We start from the raw sequence: 14,176 nt of genomic DNA, 5'->3' as shown, positions 1-14,176 counted from the left end.
CCGACAGTTGATCTTTTCTCTCCAAGTTGCTTTCCGATTCTCTTGTAGCCCATCCCAGCCTTGTGCAGATCAACAATCTTGTCCCTGATTGTCCGTAGAAAGCTCTTTGGTCTTGCCCATGGTGCTGATGTTGGATGCTGGTTGTTTGGGTGTTGACAGGTGTCTTTTATACAGGTAACGAGGTGAGGCAGGTGTATTTGATGTAGATAATTGGTTGGGATTGGGGCTGTGTCTTAAAGAAAGACTAACTGGCTTGTAGGAGCCAGAATACTTGCTGTTTGGTAGGGGGTCAAATACTTGTTTTTCCTCATCAGATGGTTATCAATTTTTATAAATTCATATGATGTGATTTTCTGGAATTTTCTTTGGGATTCTGTCTTTCACTGTTAGAATGTACATATGATTAAAATTGTAGATTGTTGCATTCTTTGTAAGTGGGCAAACCTGCAAAATCAGCAAGGGGTCAAATACTTTTTTCCCCCACTGTATATATATATATCGTAATAACATTTTTGGCCATATCGCCCAGCCCTAGATCCAAATCTGAATTTAAAGTCTTTGGGGGAGAAGCCAAACACCCCTGGATTTATAGACTCTGTGTAATAAGTATCATCTTCTCTATCAGTATGTATTACTTTAGAATATACTGTTTTAAATGACAGAATGATGAAGATATGACCAGCCTTATCCAAACATACACATCTGTGGTAGATGATTAGGCCAGAATGTAGAACATTTCAGAAAAGTTAAGATACTCCTGTGAAATTTAGAGATGGATTTAAAAAAAAGAAATTTCAGCCAGTAGATAAAAGAAAAGCACTATAATCAGACAGGCAGATGATATAAAACCCTAATACTTTTTTTTTATCGCAGGTGAGGTGAGAGGAAGTCACATTTTTATGAGGGAGCACACGGCTTGGTGAGCATGATAACAAATTTGTAATTAACATTGGATTGCTAGCAAGCAGAGGGGAATTCATTAGACATTGATTGTTGCCTTAGCTTAGAGTTGGGATTGGATTTGATTGGATTAAAGCACATTTAAGAAGAAGCACAGAGAGAAACAGCCAGATAGACTGAGTGAGAAGGAGCTTTAAAAATGCGTTCCTGCAAATTCAAATAAGCCAAGGCTGGAAATAACAGTCTCCGAATAGTTGTCATTGTGACTAATTAAATGGTGCAATCGGCAGACTTCACTGCACAATAGTCTGTCATGTCATTGATTCTTGTTGTAAGGGCAGCTCACAAAGAGTTGCCCTTGATGAGCGATTAAACAAACCCTTGAAAGAAGATCTGCACTTCAATGTGAAATGGAGAGAGGGAGATTAAAATATCACAAAGAAAAATCAAAGCCAATCTATTTTATGATGGTTACTGTCCAGTAGCTTAAAGAAAATGCCCTCTAATCATCTAAATATAAACAATTATGGTGGGTCTGCATCTTAGTCATGCATAGAACATTTCTCTTTAAGTTCCACCCTTTTTTGTGGAATTCCAATGGATCAACTGAAGTTTTAAGAAAGATTCTCAAAGGAAGAGCTGTTTTAAAGGAATTATTCTTTTGCTTTAAACTAAAGTTTTCCATGTGCATTACTGAATAAAGTATTTTAAGTTAATTATGTCAAGTGAAAAGGCAGGACAGACATTTTTTACTTTGTGAAATCTGTCCCTGCTTCTTGAAATTTTACACTAGTAGTATAATGTTACTAGTATATAATAAAGTTATATCCTGGTTAAATAGCTTGCATAAATCTGAACCCCCCACCCCCCAAGCTTTTGATGATCTTACTAACTGTAACTGTTTTACTAACTAAATAAATACAGTCTACACAAACTAACGTGGCGTTAACTAGGTTGACTATGTTAGCTTAGTTGCGTAACTGACATTTAAGCTTAAGCATTTGTTTAAGCTAATGTTAGCCATACCAGACTCATAATCTTGCTAATAACCTTACCTACTTGCATTTTAATATAAAGCAATATGTTAGAAGGGTGGAAGCTGATCTTATGAATCTTAAAGATGTGATTCTAAAGTTAACTTTAAGAAAAACTCATACCAGGTTAGCTAAGGTTAGCCTAACTGACGTTTAGCATTAAGTTAGCTAAAACTGAAGTTTTAGCCATCCGGGGCTAGGTATAGCTTACTCTTAAGAGCAATTTTACTCTTATTATTTAGTCTTATTACTTAGTCTAGGCAGACTTCTTACCTTTCAACATCATGAATGCCACAATTACAAAGAAAGGGAAAAGTACATTTTCATTATAGTAACTACCAAATGTCTTTTTTCCATTTGAGAATGCCCGAAGCTAACTTATTCTCAGAGGAGCTATGATCCTTTGACTACACTCAGTTCCTCAAAGAAATGTTTTGTATAAATATTTAAATAAAACTACTTTCTGAAATATTTTCAAGGTAGTTAATGAAGGCAGAATTAGTTATTTTCCTGTCAGTAAAATCTTGTACAAGGACCACAACCAAAAATGGACACTCACAACAGTCAAAGCCTGATATATCTTCTTCCTCTGTGCCATGGAGCTCCACTGTTGTCCAAAAACTATTCGCTAATAACACATCAGTGTTGCACTGGGAGACATGTTACTTCATTACACACACACTGTTGTGTCTTTTGATTCAACCCCACATACAGCATCCTGCTGCCAGAAGTACTCATTAGCACACTGAATGTGTATTAACCTGCTACTGAAAATAGCCACCAAAAATGCACTGCTGCAAAGCATTTAGCCCTGTGTGAGTAAAGCTTGCCTTTTTTTTAAATGAAACTAAAGAAAAAGCATAAATATATATATAATATATCTATCTAAGCTTTACTTGCTTAATAGGAACCAATGCCAAAGACAGGGTAGGGAAGTTCTATTGAGACAATGACTACACTGTTGGTTTTGGTCTTTTCAAGGGATTTGTTGACAGCAGGAGAAATGTAGAATAACAAATTAAATATCCAATTAAAAAATACATTTCCTGTTGCCCTAGGTATGAATTGCCTGCAGTTTCCACCCAAACTTCTCCCATAAAATGTCTTACCCTCTGGAAGTCACACTGTGGGTTGGGGCAGTGGGTGGGCCTGCATATGGCCACATTGCTGTAGCAGGTACACTCCTGACACGACTGCGGTCTCCATGATGTGTTGTTCTGTCAAGACAAAACAAAAAAAAACGACATGAAACACTACTGAGGGCAGATTTGATCATCACTGCAAAAAAACTAAATCACTCTACATTATTATTTCCTCGCACACCCATCTTTATGTAGACAACTGGGTCAAATGACAGTCAACATATAGGCTTATAATATGACTGATAAATAAGGTTTGTATTTTACCTGGCTGAAATACAATTTTTACCTTTTCCCTAAGGAAGTGTTAGGAGAAAGTTTTTTTCCCACTTGCTTTGAGATTTGCAGGTAATGTGCGGTAACTAGTTGCTTGAGTCTTTTGCATTTTGATTTACTAAATAGTTTTTTACCTCTGCCATCTAACTTTCCAAGATGAATTTTCTCCCGACCGTTGTTAACATTTATTTCAACCACTGTACAACATGCAGCTATCATGCAGTACAGATATATTTATGTGAAATGACAGTAAAACTGAATTTAAGAAAAACTATTTATATAAATCAGTTTCATATTCAAGGAAATCAGAACTGTTTTCTCATATTGCAGCAGTTTGTACTACAGGTTCTATGAGGTCCATGTTGGCTGAGTAAGGTTTTACTGCTCTAGTTTACTAAATGTTAGCACCACCATAAGAAAACCATTTCACACTTTGAACTCTTATCATCCTCTATACTTAAAGCTGTAAAACACTGAAGGATTTCTGCTGCAGGTGGAGTGAAACTGTTTCAGTCTTGATTAAAAGTGGTGAGGACCATGGCCAACGACACAATAAGATGAGATGAGATGAGAGAAGCAAAAAAAGGCAGAAAAAAAGCAAGGGATCTCTTCTGCCAGTTAGCTGCAATCTATAGCATGCCTCCTATTTGTCAATAGCTCATAACACCGAGCTGACAATGTCTTATGCCTAGCTTAAAGCAAAAACTAAATCAATATTCCAGCGCCTGCTCAGATTGATCATTTTATAGTCCATAAATCAGATTAAGTTGGATGATTAATATCCCACTCATGACGGGAGTATCCAGGACCAGCTGAGCTTATAGAGTCAATAGTATAAAGCTGCAGTACCGGAGGCTGCAGTTTCAGGACCTCCGCAATCCTAGGACCGCAGTTCTAGAACCCTAGTTCTTTTGCGACAGCTCCATCTAGTGGAGTGGTGGTGGTAATACACAGCAACATGAAGGAGGTTAACCCTGTCTGCTAGCACGTCGGCCATGTGCAGCTGTAGGGTTAACCGGTTGACATGCATATAATCAGTAACTTAGGTTTAGGCACACACTGGTGGTGGTTGTGATAAGGGTAATTCGGGGGGCTGTAAAGAGTAACATAGCTAGCTAGCTAGCCAGTCAGTTAGCTGGCAGTATCAAAGTAAACAAGTGTCCTAGAATTGCAGTTCCGCTCTTAGGATTGCAGTCCTGAAACTGCAGCCTCCGGTACTGCAGCTACATGCTACTCTATGGAGTGGACACTTTCAAATGTGGAGACTTTATTTGAAACAGTAACTAAAGCGGGTATTTTAATGGACAGAAAGAATTTTTGTCATTGGTGACTACCAGCGGTAATGTCAAAAAAAATAAAATAAAATCCCACTGGCACAGAAATCACTGACCACCCGATACATCTACTACAAATCTGACCCTGAGATACTGAGATGAGTTGGATGCTACGTCAAGATTGCCCACATCACAAGGCCAGTCTCACTTGTCTACATACAGAAACGTATATGCCATCAAAATAATCTATAATCACAACAAAACTTCTGCCAAATATTCTGCCTTTAAGGCTAATAGAGCACTGCAAATGAGATAATTCCATTTCTTTCCTGTTAATTTATGAATTCAATGACAAATAAAAGAAAAAAAGTGCTTTTTTTTTTTTTTTTTTTGAAATCTGAGCCTTCATGGGTCTAATTAGGTAATTTTACACATATCCAAGGTAAATATTTATCTATAACCAGTGTTATAGCGTAGAGGTATACTTGTCCCTTGCATAAAAGATCATTTATATTTCTGGTTATGATGCTAATGTACTCGTCAAGTTCATTGCTGAGATCAGAGAACACGGCAGCATTGCTACATCAGAGACGGGTCAAAAACTCTTTCAGAACAACACATTACCATCACATTACCTACACAAAAATGAGCAAAAATGACAAGTTGTTATAAACTGCATTTATCCTTTACAATCTTTGAACTTTTACCAAACCATTACTTGGAATTTCTGAGCCAAACCTAATTCCTATGGTGCTTTCAGACCAAAAACGAAGCGAGCGTTTGGGGCGGAGAGTTTACATACAAAGTCAATGCAAAGGCGCGTAGAGCCGGTATTTACTGTCAGTCGGCGCGAAGGCAACGCGAAGGAAGCTTAAGTTGAAAATATTCAACTCACACAAGAAAGTCGCATAAAGCTGAGTTGCGATAGCCTATCCACGTTGAGATTGTCCGGTCGTTTTTTTCTACGGCGTTTACTCGTGGGAGGAGCTCGGAGTTAACTGCTTTTATTAAAGTAGCTTTTTACTTTAGTTTTTGTGATTACAACGTTGATTTATCTTAACTGGAGCTTCTCAGCAGCTAGCTTCCGTGGTCATCCGGTTCCAGTGTTGTTGTTAGCGTTGTTAGCTCTGTCGGACTACAACTTCATATTCATCTAAAAACCGGATATTACTTGGAGAAAAGAAAGCGAGGAAGTTGAACTACCTGGTGAGTTCAGAAAACATGTGTCTGTAACTTTATTACAGAGTTAAGGTCCACAGGAAAGTCATGCAGTAAGTATGCCGTACAATGTGGGAGTAGCTATAGGTCATGCTGAAAGACACAGACCACAGAATCACCACAGAATGAAAATTTAATTAGGGAAAGCAGCCAGCTGAGGGGAATGGCACTCCTGGAGAAAGCATGTGAGCTGATATGTTCCCTCTAGCGTGTTTTAAGCTATTTATAAATGTGTTTAATTGTGAGTTTGTGAGTGTGCATCTCTGCAAAGCTGTGGACAGATGTGTAATGAGTTTCATGTAAGGGCAAACATGCCGTGGGCAATCTCAGCACACAACATTTATGCTCCAGCTCAGGGAGGAAGAGGAGCGACCTTCAGAAATAAAGAGAATGTGGGTGTCAACCGAGTGCTGCAGTTTTCCCAGGAAGGCTTTCGTTCCCTGTAACAGAATCTATTTAACACAGACATAGACCATTTGAGATGTCTACTACTGACAGTTTTAAGTAACTATAATGTAACCCATCCACCATCATTTAATGTACTTATTTCAAACCAAAACACGATCTTCTCCTAAACCTAACCAAGTAGATTTGGTGCCTAAACCTTACCAAAACCATGATCTTTTCCCAAACCCAAAGGTGTTTCATACGGACACCGAAGACCATATTAAGGGTACTTGAATTGGTCTGAATCTGATTTATGGACTGCTAGACCCAGTTTTAGATATGCCAAAACAAAATTACCAAAAACATTAATTTTGGTGCAACATCAAACACAACATAAACGTGAATACAAACATAGTCAAAGAAAGATGCAAATCCAGGTCCAAGAAGAAAATTCATGAAGACTCTTCAGCTTAAGTAGCAAATGTTTCAACTAGAGTAAAGCCAAAGCCCAGAGGGATTTCCAGCACAGGTACAGGAGACCACAGTGACAGCTGTCTCACCCATGGTAATGAGTCGTCATGAAAGCACTCCACTGACTGCTGCAAAACTAGGGATAGTGCTTTTGACCTGGGTCTAAACTTTAACACTGTTAAGTGAAATTAAGTAGTATTTGTTAATGTTTATATTGATATTTCTCTTCAGGCACCTGGTCATTTTGCAATGGTGAGCCACCCTAACACCTTTTCAAGGAGCTAACAGTTAGCATGCATTCCTAATGTGTGCATTCTGTTACACTTTGTGTGTTGTAATCAAATTCTGCAAGTGTTAAAATAAATGCTTTAAAACACCACACATGACCATCTTTATTTTGCAAACTTTATTTTCCACGTATTTTTTTAGGAATATGAAAGAGATATATTTACACCTTTAAAATGTTATGGGGCTAACATTTGTGTAGTTAACAAATGATCCTTATGATGTCTAACACTACATTAAAGTGTTAAGAAAAACTAGCACTGGTCATTGTTAATAAGAGTTAAATAAAAAAGTCCATGAAAGAGTTAGTAGTAAAATTAGTATTACAGTACAAACACTCACAACACAACTCTTTGGTGTGGACCACACTTTAAAAGTGTTAAAATCAACTCTGACAGTGTTAATTTGGGTATGCTGATTTTACTGTGTACTAATAGGGTGTTCCAAAACAAAAAAGCAGTCCAGCTAAGATACAAAACCAAATTCACTGCGACAGGCACTCAGAGTCACACCCCTGTTTGGGATAATGAAAATAACTAAAGCATATCACCACAGAACTTCCCCAGTTAATGACTTACATCAAGAGTATTTTCCTCTGAAATGTGCTGTGTAAATATGCAGATTAGCTTATTTTGGTTAATATAGAATAAACCTACAGATGAAAATAGACCGAGGTTATTAGGCTTTAAACCAACACCATCTAAAGGTGTATTCTTGAAGTTTTATTTCCATTAGCGTAAAAGAAGACATGGAAGCAAAATAGACCAAAGTCTCAAAATTGACCACTCCATGAAAAAGCGCTTTAAAGAGTAACTTGATAGTTTTGATGGTAGGCTCCTCATCTAATAACTCTCCATTCTATAAGTTTGTGGTATGCTGACAGATCCTTACATAATACAGACAGCACTCCCTCAAATGTGAAACTAAGTCCATGTCACCATCAGTAATTGTGTGTGTGTGTGTGTGTGTGTGTGTGTGTGTGTGTGCATGGTAAATGAAATATAATAGCAACAATAATAAAGTATTTGATCAATACCGTAATGTATTAAGGCAATCCAGTATTCTGTTGCTTGGCTGTGTGAAGCTGAAGGTTATCTTTACTCATTTGGCATCTTGCTTGTGAAACAAAATACTAAAGAAGACCGTGGTCTCTGTGTGAACTGATTATTTTGTAGAAAAGTAAAAATGTTGTTGAGTTAATATATTTGTCTTTTTTTTTAAAATGCCCTTTTTTCATTTGCGCCCCTGCCCACTAAAATGTCTGTGCACGTCCCTGGGAAGGGGAACTGTCTCTCAGGTAATGTTATGACTGCAAAGAGCAATTCACATGATAGAGTGAGATCAGTTTGTCATGCTGAATATACCAATCCCTCTCAGTCTCTGTTTGCATTTAAACAGACTAAGATATCTGCCTGTAGCCTTTTCTGAACTTTAAGTACAAAAAGTATCTTCCATGCAGTCACTGTGAAAGGGCCAGCGTGACATCCTCATAATACACCTTTCAGCATGGATCCACCATACCAACCAATCTCAAGCTCTCGAAAGTTCTGACAATCTTTTTTTTTCCATCTGATAGCTTTCTAACATATTAAGAAAAGGTTCAAAGCAAACACATAAATGGAAAATTGTTCTGATTGGACCGGAACAGCAGAACTCCAGGCTAATTCTTTTCTTTGGAAAAGTGGCTGAGTATAAAACGTTATCAAAAATCTATTCAAGTGAAAGCAGGAAGATTGATTTCAGAAAGTTTCAAAGTACAATCAAATGAAAAAGCTATTAAATTACAGGAGAAAGTACAAGTATTATAGATAAATACAGTGGTTAGGAGATAAATGTCCATTTGTACATCAAGAGTTGAGTGGGAATTTGATTTGTGTGATATTTTATGCTTTGTAGGTGAGAAAAAAACAAAACAAAAGCTCCAGCAAATCCCTTTTAATAACAGAGACAGAGGCATTCCTTTTTTACACAGATTAAGAAAAACGATTGTACATCAAAAATAATGAATTTTGACAGCAGACAGCGGTCTGAAGCCGTGCTTTCGTCTAAAGTTTTTTTACGTTTAAATAGTCTAGTGATCAGAAAAGATCTCTTAAGGAGATTTCAAACAAGAAACAAAAGTCATTTTTTCTCCAATATAACTGCCCCTTTTGTATACAACCTTTGGTATGTGTGCATGTGTGTTTGTGTTTAGGTGGTGGGAGTGTCAGATGATATTAATAACTTGTATGTGTGTATTTGTTTGTAAAACAAGAACGTGTACGATTCGGATTGCTTTACTAAATTGGGTAAAGAGGTCATTGGGGTTAATAATAAGTCCATGTGCATGCAGGTATGCCTTCAGAAATATGTTTCCTGTTATGGCTCTTTGGCTGCCATTCATGTCAGTAAGTCTTTCTTAATAGAGCTGTTTAAAATTAGCACAGCAGCTCACAGTATAGGTGACTTGGCTCTGACTGGACTTCGTGCCGCTGCTCAGAGGGCGAGTCGATTTTAGCACAGGTCTCAGGGGGATCGAGGAGGTTGCCCTCACTTCCAAATCCTCGTCTTGTTTGCCTCCTGAATAGACCACAAGAAGAATGGGATTGACCCCAGTCTCATTGTGAACACGGACCTCTTAAAGCGGCCAGGGCAGGGGAGAAAAGAGATTGAACGAAACATGGGTTCGCCATTATCCGACCTACCCCTTCCTGCTCTGACAAGTCCGAGCCAGGGGAGCTATACAGCAGACAGCAGCGTGAGTGGTAGTGGCCCTTCCTCCCCTACTCCCAATTTGATTGTGCCCAGCAGGGACCCATACCTGGGATTTATTGATTAAATGTCTGAGGAGTTGGGGGCTTATTTAATTCCCCCATGGAGAAAGATATGTGCCTCAGATTTGATTTAGGACCAAATCAACTCAGCCAACGTCGCTGCACGTCTCCAATTCCATAAAGAAAAAAACAGATTCATAACTTTCACAGAGAGTACATCCTAGAGGCTGTTATATAGGGCAGAGCTAAGTTTGAGTTTAGCACTTTGGGACTGGCAGGTTGTCGGTTTGAAGCCCAGACAAGCTGAATTGTGTGGATGGAAAAAGTGAATAAAGACAGTGTCTTTCTGGGCTGAACTACAACCAGTGCAGAGCACCAAATCTAAGAAAATTGATAGTCATAATAAACAATATGTAAATATTTTATGTGGAGGATTACCAAAATGTACACAAAACAATGGATAAAAAAAATTCTAGCATCCACATGATATGGAAGTGATGAGCAATGTAACACTGTACAGCTATCACTGTAAAGCAGATGCTCACTTGAAATAGGGTGCCTTCAATTGGAGTCATGTATCATCTTACAAGAAGAGTCTATATGAATGACCGTGAATAATTATTTTCATTATCAATTGCAATCAACAAGTCATTTAGTCTGTTAATTGTCCCAAAAATGGTGTCCATCTAAGTTCCAAATTCAAAGGTGATGTCTTCAAATTGCTTATGTTGTCTAACAGTCCAAAAGAAAAAAGTTTTTTAGATTATAATGATATAAAACTGAGTGAAGCAGCAAATCTTCACATTTAAGAAGCTTGAACTTGCAAATATTTAGTATTTTAAATTGCTTAAGGGATCAATCAACTAATCTTTTTAGCAACGCAACTGATGGGCAAGGGCTGCAACCAAAGCCTGATTTATACTTCTGTGTCAAATTGACGGTATAGCCTATAGCCCCGTACCCTACACAGTAGCCTTCGCGGTAGCCTGACATGCACTTCCTCAAAAATGTAACTACATGTCAGGGCGACGCAGGTAGCCCCGCAATGCCTCCGAGCCAACAGGAAGTGCTCCGTGCTTTGAAGTAAATTTTACTAGCGGCCAATCCAGCTGCTGTAACACATTGGATCAATATATTTGAGCATCACAACCATAGACTATATATAAAAAGGTCACAACCCAACCAAAATGACTCGATAACAGCTGTACGTATATAATTTTACTCCCATTCAAGTTAGCGGAGGGCTAAACCGGAAGTTAGCCTGCTCAGCCGGCAAAAGTCACCACAGTGGACGCTGTACCGCTACCGCCTACTAGTGTTTGTCAGTGTAATTGCAGAAAGATGCAGACACTGCCGCACGAGTATAAATGCTTGATGCAGGAGTATAAATCATGCTTAACAGTTGTTTTTCATATCGATTAATCTGCCAATTATTTCCCAGATTTATCTATAAATATTTTTTTCAATAAAACTGTAAGACATTTGCCTATTATATTTTGCCAGGTGACCATGTTTTGTCTGACCAACACTCCCAAAACCAAACATATTCAGTTTGCCATCATATGGCAAAGAAAAGCATGCAATTCAACACATTTAAAAAGCTTAAGAAATATTTAAATAATTTCATTTTTAATTTCATGTTAATTGACGGAAACGATTCATTGATTAATAGTTTTAGTTCTACTAAAAACATTGACTATTACGAGCTTCTGTCATCATACTGTATGTTAACTTGTGAAGATCAAGCAGGGGGGCACAGGGGCCCCTGTGTTCTCCTCAGTTAACTGGGAAGTTAAGTGATGGAAAAAGTGCAGCTTTAACCTCCATTACTTTGTTCAGCAGCCAACATCAGAAGACTTGGGTCACACTGGGAAGCTCCCAGTGGGAAGTGTGTATTGCTGAATTAAAATCACGCAGGATGAAGCTGAAAAACAACCTGCACCATCGAGTCAATTCTCCCTGGATAAATAAAGAGGGAGGGGAGGACACTGTTGACACTGCACTGCTTTAAGTAGCAGATTCAATTAAATTCCAATCAAGAACAAAAGGCAGAGTCAAACATTAACAGGGCACAGTTTTGTGGAGCTGTCAGTTACACTAGTTGGACTTTCCTATCTAAGACATGGGGAAGGGTGAAGAAAGGCAGCATGGCAGCCTAGCAAAACGTAATTGGGCTTTAATTGGATAGAAACTAAAGCTATTACTGAGGCAAATTCAATCTGGGGACGTGATGGCTTACAGTGCCCAGACAGCTCTGCGGTCGACTGAGACACTTAAGACGGCTGCAAAAACACTTGAGCTTCTCCTTGAGGGGAAACCTGGTTCTGTCAACACAGCTTTATATTTACAGCTGATCAACCTTATCACATCTGTATGTACTTCTGTTTAGAACAACATATAAGTAGGTTGGAGTTCAGTAAGACAATGCCTGCTTATAGCAGAGAAGAGTAAAGCTGCAATGATTAATCAATGAGACAAGTATTTTTGATTATCGATTAATCGGTTTAAGTAATGTTTTTAAAAAAGGCAAAATTCTCCGGTTCCAGCTTCTTATATTTTCTGGTTTCTTTACTCCTCTATGACAGTAAACTGAATATCGTTGGGTTGTGGACAAAACAAGACATTTCAGGACATCACCATGGCCTTTAAGAAACATCAATATTTTCACCATTTTCTGACATTTTATAGACCAAACAAACAATTCATTAACCAAGATAAGGAGGGTGAGTTAACCCCAAGTCGATATTATTATAAGATTAATAATCAAATTAACAATATCTAGTTCTACATTATCTTATTTCTCTGATAACAGAAAGTCTGTATCCTTTCTTTCTTTCTTTCTTTATTTGAAAGGGGACAGTGTACATTAATCAACATTAAAAAAATGTAAATGTACCCGAGTTAGCTAAAAAGTGCTAATTTTCATCGGTAGTCCCCCAGCCAGGTGTAAAAATGGCAGCCTTAAAAATAATCGCAGGTATAAAATCACAAGATAAAATTACATACAGAACATTATGGTTAAGAAATACAATTCATGTAAAATAATTATATAATATTTAAATGCTCATAGAAAACATTAGTGCCCACAAGTTTGGCTCTCTAAAAAGCCATTTTTTTGCATTCTTTTTGAATGAAAAGAATGACAAAGACTCTCTGATGGTTTCAGGCATTGTGCTCCATTGTTGAGCTGCTCTCACAGAGAAGACAGCCTGACCAAAAGCTGTTTTTCTCCGGGGGATAATGCAGTCTTCCCTCACTGCCCCTCTAGTTACTCTGACCTCACTGGATCTAAAATGTATAAAGTCGCATAGTGGAGGAGGTGCTAATCCATTTCTGATTTTATAAATTAAACAGATGATTTTGAATTTAATGAGATTGTCCCAGGTAAGTAACTGATATTTCCTCAGAATACTACAGTGGTGGTAATGGTATGTTTTTTTATCCAGTATTTTTAATGCTTGTTTGTAAAATGTTTCTAATGGTTTTATTGTTGTAGAGTGAGTATTGGACCAGCTTATTAAACAATATGTTATGTGGGATAAAATAATGGAAAAGAAATATGATTTAGCAGGTTCAGTTGAAAGGAAATCTCTGATGAATCTGAAGTTTGCTAGACTGAACTTCATCCTATTACTAACTTTTTTGATGTGAGTTTTGAAATTGAGGTTTGAGTCTATATGTAATCCTAAATATTTGTATTCTGTGACGACCTGTAATCTTTCTCCAAATATTAAAATTTCGGGTTTTATATTTATATTGTTTTTTGAAAAGAACATGGTAACTGTTTTGGATATGTTTAATTGCAGACAGTATTGCTCAAGCCAGGTTGAGATCAGTGACATGGCCTCTGTTAGTTTTGAGGCAACTTCCTCTGTGGATTTTCCATGGGCCAAGATAACTGTGTCATCTGCATATCAAAGTGTCACAGTTCTTACACACAGATGGGAAATCGTTAATGTATAAACTGAAAAGAATTGGACCTATAATTGAACCCTGTGGAACACCAGTTGATAATAGTAAGGGGGCAGAATTATATTGGTCAATTCTTACACTTTGTGAACGAGATGAAAAGTATGAATTAATGAGGCTAATGAATTTGGAGGAAAACTTAAATGCTTGAAGTTTGTGCAGTAAAACTGAATGGTTAACTGTATCGAATGCTTTACGCAGGTCTAAAAAGATTGCTCCCACTATCCCTCCTTTGTCCATATTTGATTTAACCTTTTCCAGAAAATAACATGTTGCTGTCTCTGTAGAATGATTAGCCCTAAATTCAAACTGTATTGAGTTCAAAGGAAAAGAACTGCAATTAAGCTGATTGGTGATTTGTTTAGCAACCAGTTTTTCCAAAACTTTAGATACTGTTGACAAAATGCTAATAGGTCAGTAATTAGATGTAAGAAGGGAGTTACCACCTTTAAATATGGGAATGACACTAG

General features: G+C 37.6%; 1 protein-coding gene across 4 annotated transcripts in view; it reads right to left on the bottom strand.

Moving 5' to 3' along the window:
- fras1 (Fraser extracellular matrix complex subunit 1) overlaps positions 1 to 14,176 on the bottom strand; it is a 257,602-nt gene that overhangs the window by 176,312 nt on the left and 67,114 nt on the right. For 3 of the 4 annotated variants that reach the window (XM_046034200.1, XM_046034201.1, XM_046034202.1), the window contains exon 3: positions 3,044 to 3,151. In XM_046034200.1, the coding sequence (XP_045890156.1) occupies positions 3,044 to 3,151 (108 nt within the window). Of the gene's footprint in view, positions 1 to 2,493; positions 2,603 to 3,043; positions 3,152 to 14,176 lie in introns of those variants that run through there. The other variant, XM_046034203.1, reaches the window with a different exon arrangement.

Source organism: Micropterus dolomieu, linkage group LG21, assembly GCF_021292245.1.
Source record: "Micropterus dolomieu isolate WLL.071019.BEF.003 ecotype Adirondacks linkage group LG21, ASM2129224v1, whole genome shotgun sequence".
NCBI classification, from domain to species: domain Eukaryota; kingdom Metazoa; phylum Chordata; class Actinopteri; order Centrarchiformes; family Centrarchidae; genus Micropterus; species Micropterus dolomieu.
The sequence above is the reverse complement of the archived record's forward strand: the minus strand, read 5'-3'. Positions and strand labels throughout refer to the sequence as shown.